Here is a 14,867-nt window from a genome sequence, read left to right on the forward strand (position 1 = left end):
TGTTATTTTTTTCTAAGCCATGCTGTAGGTCTAACATTGAAATGTGATATTAAAACACTTATGTTGAGTGACAGATCCATTAGCAGATGATCACAATACAGAAACAGAGATGTGCACAGGCATATTATGGCAGTGCTGGAGAGGAGTTTCTGTTGACCAGGGAATGGTGGGGTGGACTTCCTGGAGGAGGTGATGCCTGGGATTATCCAGGCAAAGGAAAAAAGAGGAAAAAGTCTGCAGTGGTATTACTGGTATGTGAGGTTGCCTGAACTGAATGTGTGAAGTAGGGAAACGGCAAGAGGTAAGGCTGAGGAGGCTGCCAGGGGACCAGCAGAGAGGGTCTCATATGCCACTGGAAGAAGCATAGATTATCTTATAGGACAGTGTTTTTAACCATGAAGCACAGTAAAAAATCTGTTTTATGCTGCAACCCAGTACACCTACATAACTAAGGCAGAAATATAATAAAACCATGCCTTACTATAGGTGATGCACTTGGATATTTTCTATTCTATTTCATTTCTTTTTCTTTTTAAAAAATGCTGGTTACAACTTTCGAAACTTATTTTATGATTCGTTAAATGGTTCACAAGCTGTAGTGCCAAAGGTACTGCCATAGGTTATAAGGAAAAAATGAAGGGTTATTTTAGTAAAAGCAAGAGGTGATGTCAGAATTGATTTAGGGGTGCCCCCTCTGGCAGGGTGGGGAGGGTGGGTTGGATGGCAGCAAGAATGGAGAAGAGTGGAGGAGGCTATTTTAGTTGAGAAATGATGAAGGCCCACACTAGAGAAGTTATAGAGGAATGGAAAAGAAGGAAGAGAAGTAAAAATATTCCAGTGGTAGAACTGGCAGGATCCTGTGGCTGACTAGATGTAAGGGTCAGGAAAGAGGGAAAATTCAAGGATAAGGATGAGTCCCAGTATTCTGCTTAAAGAAATTATTTTGTGTTACACTCATAATGTTGTGTACGATAATCATGCTTCCCCCTCCCCCCCTTTTTCTTTTACAAAAAATGCTATCCTGATCGTTATTACTCTAAAAAATATTGGCTAAGAGACTGTTCCAATGGTGCAAAATGGTGACGATAAGTATAATTCACTTTTATTTAGGAAATTTTACAATGACTTACTGAGAGGTAGTGATGACTGAAAATCAGGGCAGAGAACCTGATTTAAGTTGGGTTTGCTGACAATAAACATAACTGCAGTAATGAATTTGCTCAGAGTTGCTTTCTATTTTTGACACTGATTTTTCACTCTAACCTTTATAAATCTGTCCAAAGAGACAGGTGTCTTCCTATCAGAAGATGACCATTCTTGGTGATGGTGTGAGTGTGTGCATCACTTGGGGCAGAAACGTGAGCATCACCAGTTCTAAGTCTTGAGGTGTGGGCATGCACAAATCCTGGCCCTGTAGGGTGACCTCCTTGGCAAGATCTGGCCAAGTCTGGGAATTTTTCTCACCTCTTTGTATGGCCTTAGCTTGAATTAGACTCCCTATCTCTGCAGCTGCTGGCCAACCAGGCTGTGAGATTTGCTTATCAGGCCCTTCCAAAAATTATACATATCCTTACAGGAACATGGTTCTGGGTTGCTTCGGGATTTTTAGTGCTCTCAGTATAAAACAAGTTAGGCACAGGAATCACACCTTGTTTACTCAGTGGCAAGAGTAATACATCCAACACAGGTGGACACAAGTACCAAGAACAACTGCATTCTTATCAATGCACAAACTAAACAATTACAATGGTTTCAACTTGATTTTACATGTACATACTTATATTAGCAAATTACAGTGGCAAAAAATGTACAGATAATTTTAAAAATAAAGATTTAAATGTACTAATATTTTTATAATTTTTTTACCAACTGTCCCTTCTTGGGATAACTTCGTGTTGTATATGCTCAAAATGTATTTACAGTTAGGGTATCCACTGTACCTCATGGTCCCGCTGCCTGGCTGCTGTGGCTCTGTTCATATCTTCAGCGTCCCTGACATGGTTAAGAGCCTGGTCAAGTGATTCCTGGAGGTCTGACAACTTAGCATTATAGTCGTCCAGCTGCTCCAGGACCACAGGAAACAGAGAGCGGGTATCGTTGTACTGCCGCTGCCAGCTCTCAGCCTGGTTCAGCACTGGGAAGAAAGGTACACAGAAACTCAGTCTGGGCTTCTCCCTTCTCCTCCCATCCCATCCCACATTTAGCAAAGATGCAAACTCATCAGGTTATGTCTTCTTTAGCAATAGCAGCTGAAGCTGTTGTTCACAAAAATAGCCCCATCTTTGATATTTGAAGTTTTAAATACTATTTTGTAGGGTCTGGGAGCCCCTGGACCACCATCAGCTAAAATGGGAATTGATTAGTTTTCCCATCTAGATTATCTTTAAGTGGAAATGATGTCCACTTAAACTAGGTTTATTATTGCTGGGATTATTAATGCTTTTCATACAAAGGAAACTTGGATGTATTACAGTTTCACTACTAGAGACAACCCCAATTATTTTGTCCGTTACTGGCAAATGATGTTCACAACCACTCATTTTCTGTATTCTCTCCAGGCAGATGTTTTTAGTTAGCTCCTTTAGGTCAAACCTAAATCGTTATTTTGGAATGAAGATTAAGTGGCAATGACATGTTCTTAAACTCTGCATATGTCTTAATTCTCTGATCAAAGTTACACGCACTGACTATGTGCCTTAAGTCTATTTTTTCTCCAGGGACTATGTCTGTCTTATTGAGGTTTTGTACTTACTTTCAACACCATGAACAGAAGATACAAGTTCATGGCTGAGTAGAGAAAGTGGCTGAAAATGCATTCACTAGGTGGAAGGCAGCTAAGTGGGAGATGTATTTAGTTCCATTTCCCCAGAGCAGTCTTGTTAAATCCCAAAATATGCAAGAAGATGAAAGCATCTGGCTGTGACATCAGAGCTCCAGCCTTCCTGACTGCTGGCCTCATCCTGACTCAGAAATGGGCCTGAGATGCTTCTTTATTTCTTACTGTTTCTAAGACCTTTTACGTTTGCTATCACAATATGCCTTTATGTCAAGACTGTTCCCCTTATAGAATATTCACAATAAGTTTTAACAGAAGTTTGATAGTGACAACTGTAGGAAAATGATCTAATGTAGGTGGTTCTTAACGCTTTTTGTATCATGGCCCCTTTACAATTTGGTAAAGCCTTCAGATCCTTTCTTACGTGTTTTAAAATGCATAAGACAAAATACATAGAATTAAAAAGACCAGTACCTTAAAAAAACTGGTAATAATATATGTGCTTCTTTACTAATGCATCAACTAACAAGATTTAAAGGTAAGACCAATAACTACTAAAATTCTGAATTAGTGATGACTTTAATTTTGTGAGATAACAGCAACAAATATCATATGATATGCAAACCCGTAGCTTCTTTTGTTGACTCTATAGATTAAAATGGACACAAACTCTTTGTAACTCTTCCCATCAAGAACAGAATCCTCTTCCTCACCTTTGAATCTGGGCTGGTCTTGACCAATAGAATGAATATGACAGTGCTGAGTTCCAAGGCCAGGCCTCAAGAGACCTTGCACTTTCCATTCTTGCCCCCCTGGAAGGCTTCTGCCATATGAACAAGCCTCAGCTAGCTTCCTTGAGGATAAAACCCCACATGGAGGGAGAGGCCCAGCCATTCCACTAAGACCCCAGACATGTGAGTGGGCTCAACCATGCCACACGGAGCAGAGGTGAGCTATCTAGGTTCAGTCCAGCCCAAATTGCCAATCTATGAAATCATAAGCAAATAAATGCTTATTGTTTTAAATGAGTGTGTTTGGGGTAGATTGTGAGATAGTAATTGATAACTGATAGTGACCAAGTCATAGATTCACTAACACTACTGTGGTTTTTTTACCTGTGGTTTTATCATTAAAGGAAATGTTAAATTTCCACTGAAGGTTCAAAGTCACCAAAAAGTCATTCACAGACATCAGAACATGAATGTTGCTGGGCTTCTAGCTTTACTGCCTTCTCAGTGAGACTTTTCTTATTGTAGTTCTGGAAACTGGCCCCCCTTAGCTTTCCTTTCCTATTTTTCACCAACTGCTAAGTTCCTATTTCTTCTCAGGAGTAAAATTTTGTAGATTCTTTGTGGAATCTCAGCTGTTTCTCAAAAGCTCAAGGTTGGGCCTGGATCTAAAAATCCTGGTCATATAGTCAAGCTGTCCTGAATGACTCCCTAAGGCCACGTATAAACTCTAAATAACTCTGAATATTGGGAACTGGTTGCTTTGACCAAATGTTGCCCTGGGACTGGGTGTTCGCTCCTGGACCCACACAGGAAGTCGACATGTGCTGGGCTCTAGGAGCTGAATACACCTACATTCATGGGCTTCATCTGCCTCCTCATCCACAAGTTCCCGTTGGGTGAGGAACGGCTGGCGACGGCGGATCTCCTCCAGCATCTTCTGGGCCAGCACCAGCTTCTCAGAGATTTCCTCGGGGCTAAGTTCCTGCTCTTCCCCATAATACAGCATCTTGTTGTTGATCTCTGAAAGGAAGGACATGGTGAGAGAAGGCAGGAGGGACAGATGACTGAGCATTTGAAAGTGATGTCACTGAAAACACGGACAGTGAAGGCAGAGGGCAGGGCTGATCCTAAAATGGAAAGAGAGACTCATGCAAAGACAGCGCGGTGATGTTCATGCTGTGAACACTGGTGTCAGCATCAGAGTGCATCACATATTCGAGGGAGAGATTAAACCCAAGGAAATCACTCTTCTTCGCTTTTCACTTGGTGTCTTCAGAACAGGAATGGAATTAATACAAAGCCTGCCCTGATTTCAGCTGAGTCTGATTTCTACCATGATTCAAATATGGTTAATAATTAAGGTACATAAATTTGAGGTCTTTGACCAGCCTTTTATATAAAATACATAATTTGGGGAAAATGTTCTGAGGTATCTTCTGTCACATGTCGGAGGCATTGGAGATATTAATTGTAAATCAGCCAAGGATTTTACCCAAGCTCTAAGCCAAAATGAGTATATATTGATGGTAGTTTAAGTCTTTCAGATTCTTGTACAGACCAGATGCAATACAGAGGTTTTTATAGTAGGATGTGAATTTTTGTTCATTAACATATACTTTTCCTTTTTTTGCAATTGTTATTTGCCTTCTGTGGTATAACTGCTTGTCCAGATTGTGCCGTTTTGACTCTGGGTCATTCTCACCCTACATCCATCAGTAGGATGGAGAACTTCAGAACCACAGTGACTACTGAGGCTCAGAGGCATTAGATATGTTGTCTGAATACTGGCGGAGCTGAGCAGGCCTCTGGCTGTCTCTTCTACTACATATGATCAGGTGAAAGTTATGTAATTGTCACCTTGTCCTACAGCAGCCCCGGAAGGAAGCATTTTATCTTCCTGGCATAAATGAAATTGTTTGTCTTTGGTTTACTATGATCTATGTGGTTGGCCAGACAAGATGTAAACAACACTGGTCTCACATAAATCATACCAGGATAAGGGCTTGGATTTTATACGGATAACAGCTTGAAGGTCACCAGTAGTTATTTTAGAGATGGTTTAGAGATGGTTGGGAATAAGGAATGACATTACTGGTGTTGTGCAGTATCCGTGAATTCTGAAGCAAGGGAGACAAACGGGGGAAGAGGTTTTCAGTGTTGTAAATATTACTGAGAAAGTTTTAGGGAAACCAAGATATGTTAAAAAGAAAACTTATGAAGGGATTAAATATTCACTTTTCAAGTAAAGTCTAAAATATTAACTCCTGAAATAAACTAAGCATAGATATTTTTTCCTCAGATCTAGCACTTGCAATGCTGAATTTCTTGGTATTTTGATGCAGATATTATATTTACAATTTGGTTTATATTAGCCATGTCTGATCCAGATTAGAAAAAGGAAATATAGAGAATAACATTCATACATTATTTTTATTTTAAAAAGGTGGAAATTATTGTTTCCTATTTACATTTCTTTCATATTTTTTCCTTCTTTTCCTATGCCCTAAGGGTCAAGTAAGAGGGCTTAGATTCTTTCCAAATGAAATACCTCAGAATCAAAATTTGAGTTACAACAGCAGGTGAATTATTTTTTTCTGAATGGCTTTCTAAAATGCTGGCTTTATATGCTGTCTATAGGGACATTTATTTCTTAATTAGGTGAGGCCAGCTAATCTAGGTTTAATCTTACTTTTTGAACAAATCAATAGTAACTCTAAAATCCAGGAAGAGAATATTTTATTGGTAGATGCAAAAGCATGAGATAGTGAGGATGGGAGCAGGGGATGTTTGAAATGCATACCATTTGTTTTTATTATGTGTTATGGGCACCAAAGGAAATACAGCAAATGATTAATCTTGGCTCAATACATCCTTTTTCCTGGAATATGCTCCCTACACCTCAATATAAAGATATGAATCTTCCACTGTGGGTCTCTTTACTGTCATTGTGCCCTTGAGATGCACTTGGAGTTGTCATCCAGCTCTTAATATATAGGGTAATAAAAACTATGGAAACACACAGATACAGTATCTTAGCAGACTGCAACCCAAGGAAATTCTCTTTATCATAGAACAAACACAATCGCCTGTTTTCTGTTGGTAAACTGAAGGCTGGCTTTCAGTGTGCTATTAAGATAGTCTTCAAAATGCAGCCTACACTTATGAGAAGTTAGAATGCAAATAACTAAACTCTCAAGAAGAAAGGTAAAATCTGCCACAATTTTATGCTTCAGGGCAAAGAAATCTTTCACACCCTCTCTTGGCTTTTCTTCTGGATTGGGGACCAGAGCACGCTGCCTGCCTGGTCCTTGGGAAAGCATCATAGAGACAGCTTAGGACGATCTGGATTGGTGGACAGTTTACTGCCACTCTAAAGGCAATGTTTTCACTGCAAATAATTGAGAAAAACGTGACTCCTACTCAACGCTTGCATTTTAGAGACACCACAGTCTGTAATTTCCTCTACCGGAAAGGTATTTTGGCATTCTACTTTTGTGAAATGCTGGGAAAGGGAATGATTTTCTACATTATTTACTTATTTTTGGCCGTGCCGTGCCAAGTCCTAACCACTGGACCATCAGGGAATTCCCTCTACATTTATTATTGAAAATAGACAGATAGTAAGTAGAGATGAGTGCTCCAAAGTCCCAGATAAACAAACTTGAAAGAAGATCTTATATGAGTTTAAGCCTATAACACTCTAATAACAGGTCATGGCACACAATAAACACTAATGGTAGCCACTATTTTTATCGTTGTTAATAACATGAATGATTCCTTGACATGAAGCTGAACCAGAAGAGAATATATTTACCTTGAATTTTATCCCTCATGTTGTGGGCTTGCTCTGCAAGCTGAGTTGCGTGGTTAATGGTATCCATGCTTTCCTTCTGAGCCAACTGGCCCTTTCTTAAGGCTTGACTTTCCTATAAATAATCCGTATAAACACCAGATTAAATTTACAAGAAAGAGAGGTTGTGTGGGGGTGGGGGGCATAATGTATTCCATAAACGTAAATTTCCCTGACATGTGAAAGTTCTATGACATATAAAATGGTCTCAGAAATCATGCATGAAGACAGATGTGATGACCAGATTTAGAATTACAGATGCTCCTCCCAAAGCCCTCACCTCCAAATATCTTCACATTGGGGGTTCGGACTTCAACACAGGAATCTGGGGGGGCACAAATATCAGTCCATAACATGATATATCCAGACGATGGAATATCATACAACAACAAAAGGAATGAAGCTCTCATACATATGGTAACATGGATGGACCTTGAAAACATTATAAGTGCAAAAAGCCAGACACAAAAGGCCACGTATTATATGGTTCCATTTATACGAAATGTCCAGAATAGGCAAATCCATATAGACAGAAGGTAGATTAGTGGTTGCCAGCAGCTGGGGGAAAGGGGTGATGAGGAGTGATTATTAATAGGTACAAGGTTTCTCTTACAGTTGATGGAAATGTATTGGAACCGTGGTGATGGTTGTGAAACCTTGAGATTAAACTAAAAACCACTGAATTATAAGTGGTTTAAAAGGACAAATTTTATAGTATGTAAACTATATCTCAATAAAAAAAGTATTTTACGATGAAAAAAATAGTAGAATTACAGAGGCTGTTCCTAAGCCATCAGTCACAGTTCAATCCAAACCAACCATCTTTCATATGTAATTTACCCTTTGAATTTTTACTGTATCTCAAGATGCCAGACTAGGGAGTTATCCATGTCTGCTGATCACTTCGACACTGTGCTGACTGAAATGCTTAAAGGTTCAAAGGGAAACTTGGTGAGAAAGCAGTCAGATCTCAAAATGCTCCATGCGTCCAGTGGCTTCTGGGTGGTCCAGCCACTGCTGCCAACTGAATTACCACAGAGATTTAAAGGATTATGCTCACTGGGCTAAATGCTATTTTCAGTGCTGCCTTCCAAATTCCCATCAATATTGATGGCACTTGTGTACAAATAACTACTCAAGCAGCTTTGGCTCAGAGTGAATGGAGTTCTTTGCTGAGAAGCTGATTTCATTCTTTCAACTCTGTTTCAGAGCTCCCATGCAGGGCTTGTCAAAATGAAATCTCAATTGTGGCTCCTGAAGAAAGGATGTGTGGGTGTGCATGTGTATGTGCATATCTCTCTGTGTGTGTATAAGGACAGAAGCTGATCTGAAAAATGGTTCAAGGCCAGGACACTGGACGGTGTGCACAGCATGGGGATGTGTACTTCCTTTTGGCATCAGAAAGACTGACTCATAGGTTATATTTAAGAGGTGGGAGAGTTCTGTCTGGCATTTGGTCAAGTGCCCACTTGCCTTGTCTAGTGTCTTTCTGGCTCAGCTCTGTGACAAAGGGCTGTACTACGTGACTGGACTGCAGGGTGGTCTGCTACCCAGAGTGCTGGCTGGTAGACCCCCAGGACAAGACAGTGGCTATTTCAAATTTCTCTCCTTTCATCCACTGTTCCAGCTGGAGGATTAGGTCATGGTTTTAGCTGGAATGTTTTTATATGTCCCAAGCATAACCCAAGCAAGTGGCCCTTCATCAAGGAAGAAAATGCAGACATGGTATTCTAGCAGACACATGCCCCGGAGCTTTTCGTTGGGCATTTTATCCGAAATCCCCTCCATACAAAGCTCCCAGTGCAGCAGTACTACAGCCATCAGCCCCTTCTTTAAATCATGGGCTCTCTGAATGGACATTGCAATCTGAGTCACGATGTTCCTTCCTTCAATTACAGTCTCCCTCTTGTCCTATTCTAAAGCTTTCCAGAGACACAAAATTAGGCCACTTTAAAATTAGGTGATGCATTAAATAAGATGAATCTTGTTCTTGATGTCACCCCTCCCCACTTTTAAAAAATAGGGACACAGACATACAAAACCTTTAAAATATTTTAACAAGTTGATTTTTGGTCCAGTTTAAATTGAGTTATATTTACAAAAAACAACTTGTATATCTTTGACTTTGGCATCATCCTTCAAGGGAAAAGGCTTATTGTTATTACTGTGTTCATTTAATTTATTTCTTGATATGGAAACTTTGAATTCATTGAAGTAATGAAAGACAGTGGAGGATGTCACAGCTCTAAGACAACCTCTTCTGACAAACACTAGAGGGCGCTTAGATACATGTACTTAATAAAAGACACTGGCAAAGAGGAACATGTTACTTTAAATTGCAAAATTACTGGATGTAATATATAGTGAGCCCTTACTTGAAAGTTTTACTTTTTTCTTTAACTTTGATTACGGAAGCAAAATGATGATATGGGCACATAGCAGAACAAGCGCACCTTGCTTTAAGAAAAACTGAAATTAAAAAATTAGCTCACAACTATAAGCCGGCTGGTGTTTAGTGGTGTTACCTAGAATACTATTAAGTGAGGAAGATCGTTAATATCTAGGATGGCCATGTACTTTATTGTTTAAACTGGGACACTTCTGAGAGTGAAAGGGGAACTTTTAATAGTCTCTCTGGGAGACAAGCATTAAGTAGGGGCAGTGCTGGACGAAACGGCAGTAGGAACGCTGCTGTGCCGTCTCAGAATCTGCGCAGTAGTATCTGCTTGCGTGGATTTAGCTACCTCCTAAACATTTTCTTCCAAATACTCTTCCAGCCTTGATCTCTTCTCTTGAGCTACAGACTCAAATCTCTGGCATCCACAGATACCTCACCCTTAAAAGGTCCAGAGAAATCCATTCTGAATTTTCAGTCTTGGGCATCTATTCCTCCAAGTCAGAGCTTACATCCTTGCAGCTCTTCATATCCAATTGGTCACTGAATCACTTTTATTCCACTTGCCATTCTGGCCTCTCTTCCTGTTACCCACCACCATGGTCTCACTTTACCCCTGTTCACTGCAAATTCTTTTCCAGTGAAGACAAGGTAGCAATTGACCACTCTTGTTTGGACTACTGTAGCAGTCTACTCACTCATGTCCCCATCTTCAGAGTCTTAAACTCACTGATCTGTTATCCCCACTGCAGAGGAATGTGTCTGAAACTTCACACCTAATCAGCTCATTGTTGTAGGTAAATACTCCAGTATCTTCCAGAGTCCACGGCATGTGTATAGTGGGCAAGGGTCTTCATGATTTGGCCTCTAAGAACTTCTTCAGCATTGTCTCCTGCTCCTTGCTTTACAGTTAATCTTCTGCAAGGCCAAGGCCAAAGTTCTTCAGTCTTCTGGTCAATTGGAATTGAAACATATTTTGACATTTTCTCCTGTCTTTTTATCAGGATTGGAGATGAGGCTCAGATGCTTTTGATGTGTGGAAGTGGCCTGCTTTCCTTCCAACCCTAAAGATCTTTGTATGTGTTGATATATGGGGAGCTTTTGCTGTAGCTGAAGGAATAGGGAAGAGACAGAGGAGATGCAGAAGTAGAGGGGATGGTGCAGCACCCGCCTGAGCCAGGCCTTGGAGACGGGCTCTACAGTATACTTTTTAGATCCAGATGGCAAATGGCAGCACTGAGATTGGCAGAGGGCCACCATCTTCACTTTTGCTTGTAGCCTAGTCCCACTCTAACTTTGAGCATAGTGGCCTTGGGAACATGGGAGAGTGGAATCCTGACACAGGCTTTGGTCCTTTCATTACAGACGTGATTAGCAGTGCCAAAAGTGATGCCTTTTTGAGCAATGGCTATTTGGGAACACAAATGCATGGGCATCCTTTAGGGCTTTCCCAGAAGTAGGGGGTGGGGAAAGGCAGTAGGATTTATCAAAAGGGGGCTAGAGGACCTAGATATGGAAGCTGGGAAAAAACACAGTAACTTTAGGTTAATGTAAGTTGTGAGGTTTGGGTTACATGAGATTCATGTGACAGGTACTTTGCATACAGAGGTTCAGCTGACTTTTGAACAACACTGGGGTTCGGGACACTGACAGTTGAAAACCCATGTATAACTTTACAATTGGCCCTCCGTATGTGAGGTTCTGTATCTGAGGACTCAACCAACTGTGGATCATGTAATACCGTAGTACACATTTACCAAAAAAAGCCAGCATATAAGTGGACCCAAGCAGTTCAAATCCATGTTGTTCAAGGATCAACCGTATTTTCAAGTTCAAGAGGCAGCATTACTGTGATTTTTTATCACACTGTGGGAATCTACAGTGAAATCCTTCACTCTAGTGGAAGCTAAATGTTAGTTACTTTTTTGATAGAAGGCTTTCTAAGACAAAGCTTTTCTTAAATCCTTCTAAGAATCAATTATGGACTTTTCTAGACTAAGGGCTTGAAGGATGATTGAGAAGTCATTAAGACCCTCTCTGGGCATTTGTTTCAAAATGTTTCAGCAGGTTCTTGCACCATCATGACTATTGGTGTCATAGCCAGAAGGATTCTATTTTCAAGAAGAATGAATGGAAACAGCTGGGTGAATGTTCCAGTAGCTTTATCGTCAAACTTCCTGCTTTGGTGGTCTGTTCTTGTTTTTCAGGAGCCTTTTCTACTGTGATGTCCCTTTCAAGCTTGCATTATTTCCTCCCCATGAAAGCCTGAATTTAACTTATATTGGAAGTAGGAAACCTGTACAACAAAAGAATCAGTAACTCCATGTCTGAGCTATGGGAGGAATTAATCTTGGTGAAAACATTTCTTCAAGAATTTGAGACACTTTCAGCAAGTTCCAGCCATGACACTGAAATGAAATTATGAGTTTTCACAAAGATTTCTTTCTTGGTATTTCCTTTGAAACTTAAGAGACATCATTGCTCTTCAAGCACTCATGGTTGGATTAACATGCTCCATTGCACAGGAACGAGGGACACGATTTTTATATGCATTTAAAAGTAGTTGAACCTTCCAAGGATCCAATTAGAGTAATTCACATTTTTTGGAAGCATAATCTCTCACTTTAAGAGGTCCAAGGTCAAAAGAAATTATCAGAATTATTTTAACCTTTATTTTTGTAGAAAATGGTAATTGTTTTTGAAAAGAAGTTCAACAGTTTATAACATCAAACATCAGTATCTGAAAGCAGAAACTCCAGAGTACTCTGGGAAGAACTGGTGGAACATAATCAGGGGAAAAAATGTGTTAAACATTTTAATGTATTAAATATGGCGCCTTGTGGCTTAGCTGTATTTTTTTTATTAGTATAGAGGATGGATATTTTTCCATTAGGCTTTCAGGGAATGTATTTAATAGTCTCTCACACTGATTTGGCTCGTGTTTTCATGTTTTTCTTGTTAATTTGTGGGAGCTTTTACAAGTCTTATTTCCCTCAATATTTTTCTTAGTCTCGTTGACTTTTTTCATTTATTTAGTTGTTTTACTGGGTATTTGAAATTTTATCTTGTCAAATCTATTCTTTCTTTTAATTATAATTCTTCACACTATATTTAAATGTATTGTTATTTCCTTTCAAGGTTTAATAATTATCTAGTTCTGTTTTCTTGTAGATTTGAGATTTAAACTAAAGTCTTTAATCTGCCTGAAATGTATTTTAGTATATGGTATAAAATGAGGATCCAAAGTGTTTTTTCCCTGCCAAACTGCAAAATTGCTTTCTCAATACAATTTCTCTTCTTTCCTTTTATTATTTAATGCATCTTTAGCAAACTTTTAAAATTTATATTCTATATAATAAAGCTTATTTCTGGACACACTATTGCGCTTAGGAATAAAATGTTAAGGCGAACAGCTGAATGACTATCCTAATTGAAACATATATCAACCATATTTACCAGCAGCAAATACAATGAAAGTTTCCCACAAACATGGTTTTTCAAGGAAACCAATCAGAACAGGAAGACAAAGTAGAAACCAAGTACATTAACTTTCTCCTCAGGTCTGCCTTGATTTATTTTAAGGTACCTGTGTCACTGCATTTTTTCTGGGCTGTGTTAAGCCTCAGTCATTTGTGACTAGTCAGTCCCACACCAGCTAAATCCCTTCTCTGAAGTTAGTCCCAGAAACTGAACACATACTCTTTCAGCTAATTCCTCCACGTCAGACAGAAGGCTTTTCATTGTGTTTTCAGCACTGTTGATTTGTATCTTTCTTAGGACATACTGGTTTTCTCTTCCTGACAATTTTGTCTGTGGAAAAAACACACACATACACATTTTTCCAGTCAGTAGATGTGCACACCAGGTTTGTAAAAATATATAGAAAACTCAGTGTAAGAGGAGTCAGAATAGAGTGTGAGCCTTAATTCTCAAAATAGTGGGGTCCATAGGCTACTGTAGGCTGGTATGAAGTTTGAAGTCTGTACAAGGGGGCTGAGGGCTCTACTCCCTTCACCAGGCCAGAGATTCTGGCTTGGGCTGTACTGGTTAAGGGGAAGGGATACCTTTTCCAAATCTGTACAAAGCCACAATACAGACTGGCAGTGGCCTTGGGTGTCTGAGCTTTAAAACCAATTTTGGCAGGTCTTGGAGGAAATGATAACCTGCCTCAATCAATGCAAATGGAGCTTAGAAATTCACTTTCCTGTTTTTGTGTAAGAAGAACAATTCTCTTTATTTCAGGCCATTTACCCTTTCTTTTCCATTTTTGATAAGTTTGGTCCAAATGTAGCTTTCCTTTGATTACTTTGGAATAAGCCCATCAATTTTGGCCCTGACTTCCCACCAGCTATAATATTATTACATATAATATAATAATTATTTCTACCTTGAAGTTATGCTGCTGGGAAAGAGGATTCAAGTGGTATCAAGAGGACTGAGTCTGGGTGACTGCTCTGAGAATTAGTGCCTTCAAGTGTCCAAACAGAGGAGTTTGGACAAGAACAATTCCTAAATTAGGAATAGAGCGCTCACTAAGATTCCATCCAGCTTTACAATTTTGTGATTTTTATTTTGTTTTACACTTTGCACGTTTGGACAATTGCTGTGGATATCATTTGCACCTCCAAAGAGCAGAGTAATGTGCACTTTCTATGTTAGGTACTGTTCTAACTGCTCTGCATATAACAACTCACTGAATTCTCTCAAACAACCCATGAGATGGGTATAATAATTATCCTCAATTCCAGATGAGATAACTGAAAATAAAGAGGTTAAATAACTTACCCAAGGTCACATAGCAAGTAAGAGCTGGGATTTGAATCCAAGCACTCTTATGTCAAAGTTTATGTTCTTAACCATTACGCTAAATGACTAACAAAGTAAAAAAATATGCTAGTATTAATTCTATTATCCTTTCAGCTAATCATTATTGTTTACAAAAAATATCTGTTGGTTGTGATAGAAGACCATGATTTAGAGGGGGGAAAACACCTCTTAAAGCTTAGATATATAAGCACTGTTAAAGTTTTGACTATTGTCTGCCTTTACCTTTGCTTATTAGATGTTAACTAGTTCTAGGAAGAGAAACTGATCATGTGAGTATGCTTGTGTGTT

At 39.3% G+C, this 14,867-nt stretch overlaps 1 protein-coding gene across 1 annotated transcript in view; it reads right to left on the minus strand.

Moving 5' to 3' along the window:
- The window catches only part of LAMA4 (laminin subunit alpha 4), a 133,754-nt gene that overhangs the window by 56,934 nt on the left and 61,953 nt on the right, over positions 1-14,867 (minus strand). The window contains exons 9-12 of the mRNA XM_057738716.1: positions 13,452-13,562; positions 7,322-7,433; positions 4,360-4,527; positions 1,941-2,134 (exon numbers count right to left, since the gene is read on the minus strand). Of these exons, the coding sequence (XP_057594699.1) occupies positions 1,941-2,134; positions 4,360-4,527; positions 7,322-7,433; positions 13,452-13,562 (585 nt within the window). The remainder of the gene's footprint in view (positions 1-1,940; positions 2,135-4,359; positions 4,528-7,321; positions 7,434-13,451; positions 13,563-14,867) is intronic.

This window comes from Hippopotamus amphibius, chromosome 6, assembly GCF_030028045.1.
Source record: "Hippopotamus amphibius kiboko isolate mHipAmp2 chromosome 6, mHipAmp2.hap2, whole genome shotgun sequence".
Lineage (NCBI taxonomy): Eukaryota > Metazoa > Chordata > Mammalia > Artiodactyla > Hippopotamidae > Hippopotamus > Hippopotamus amphibius.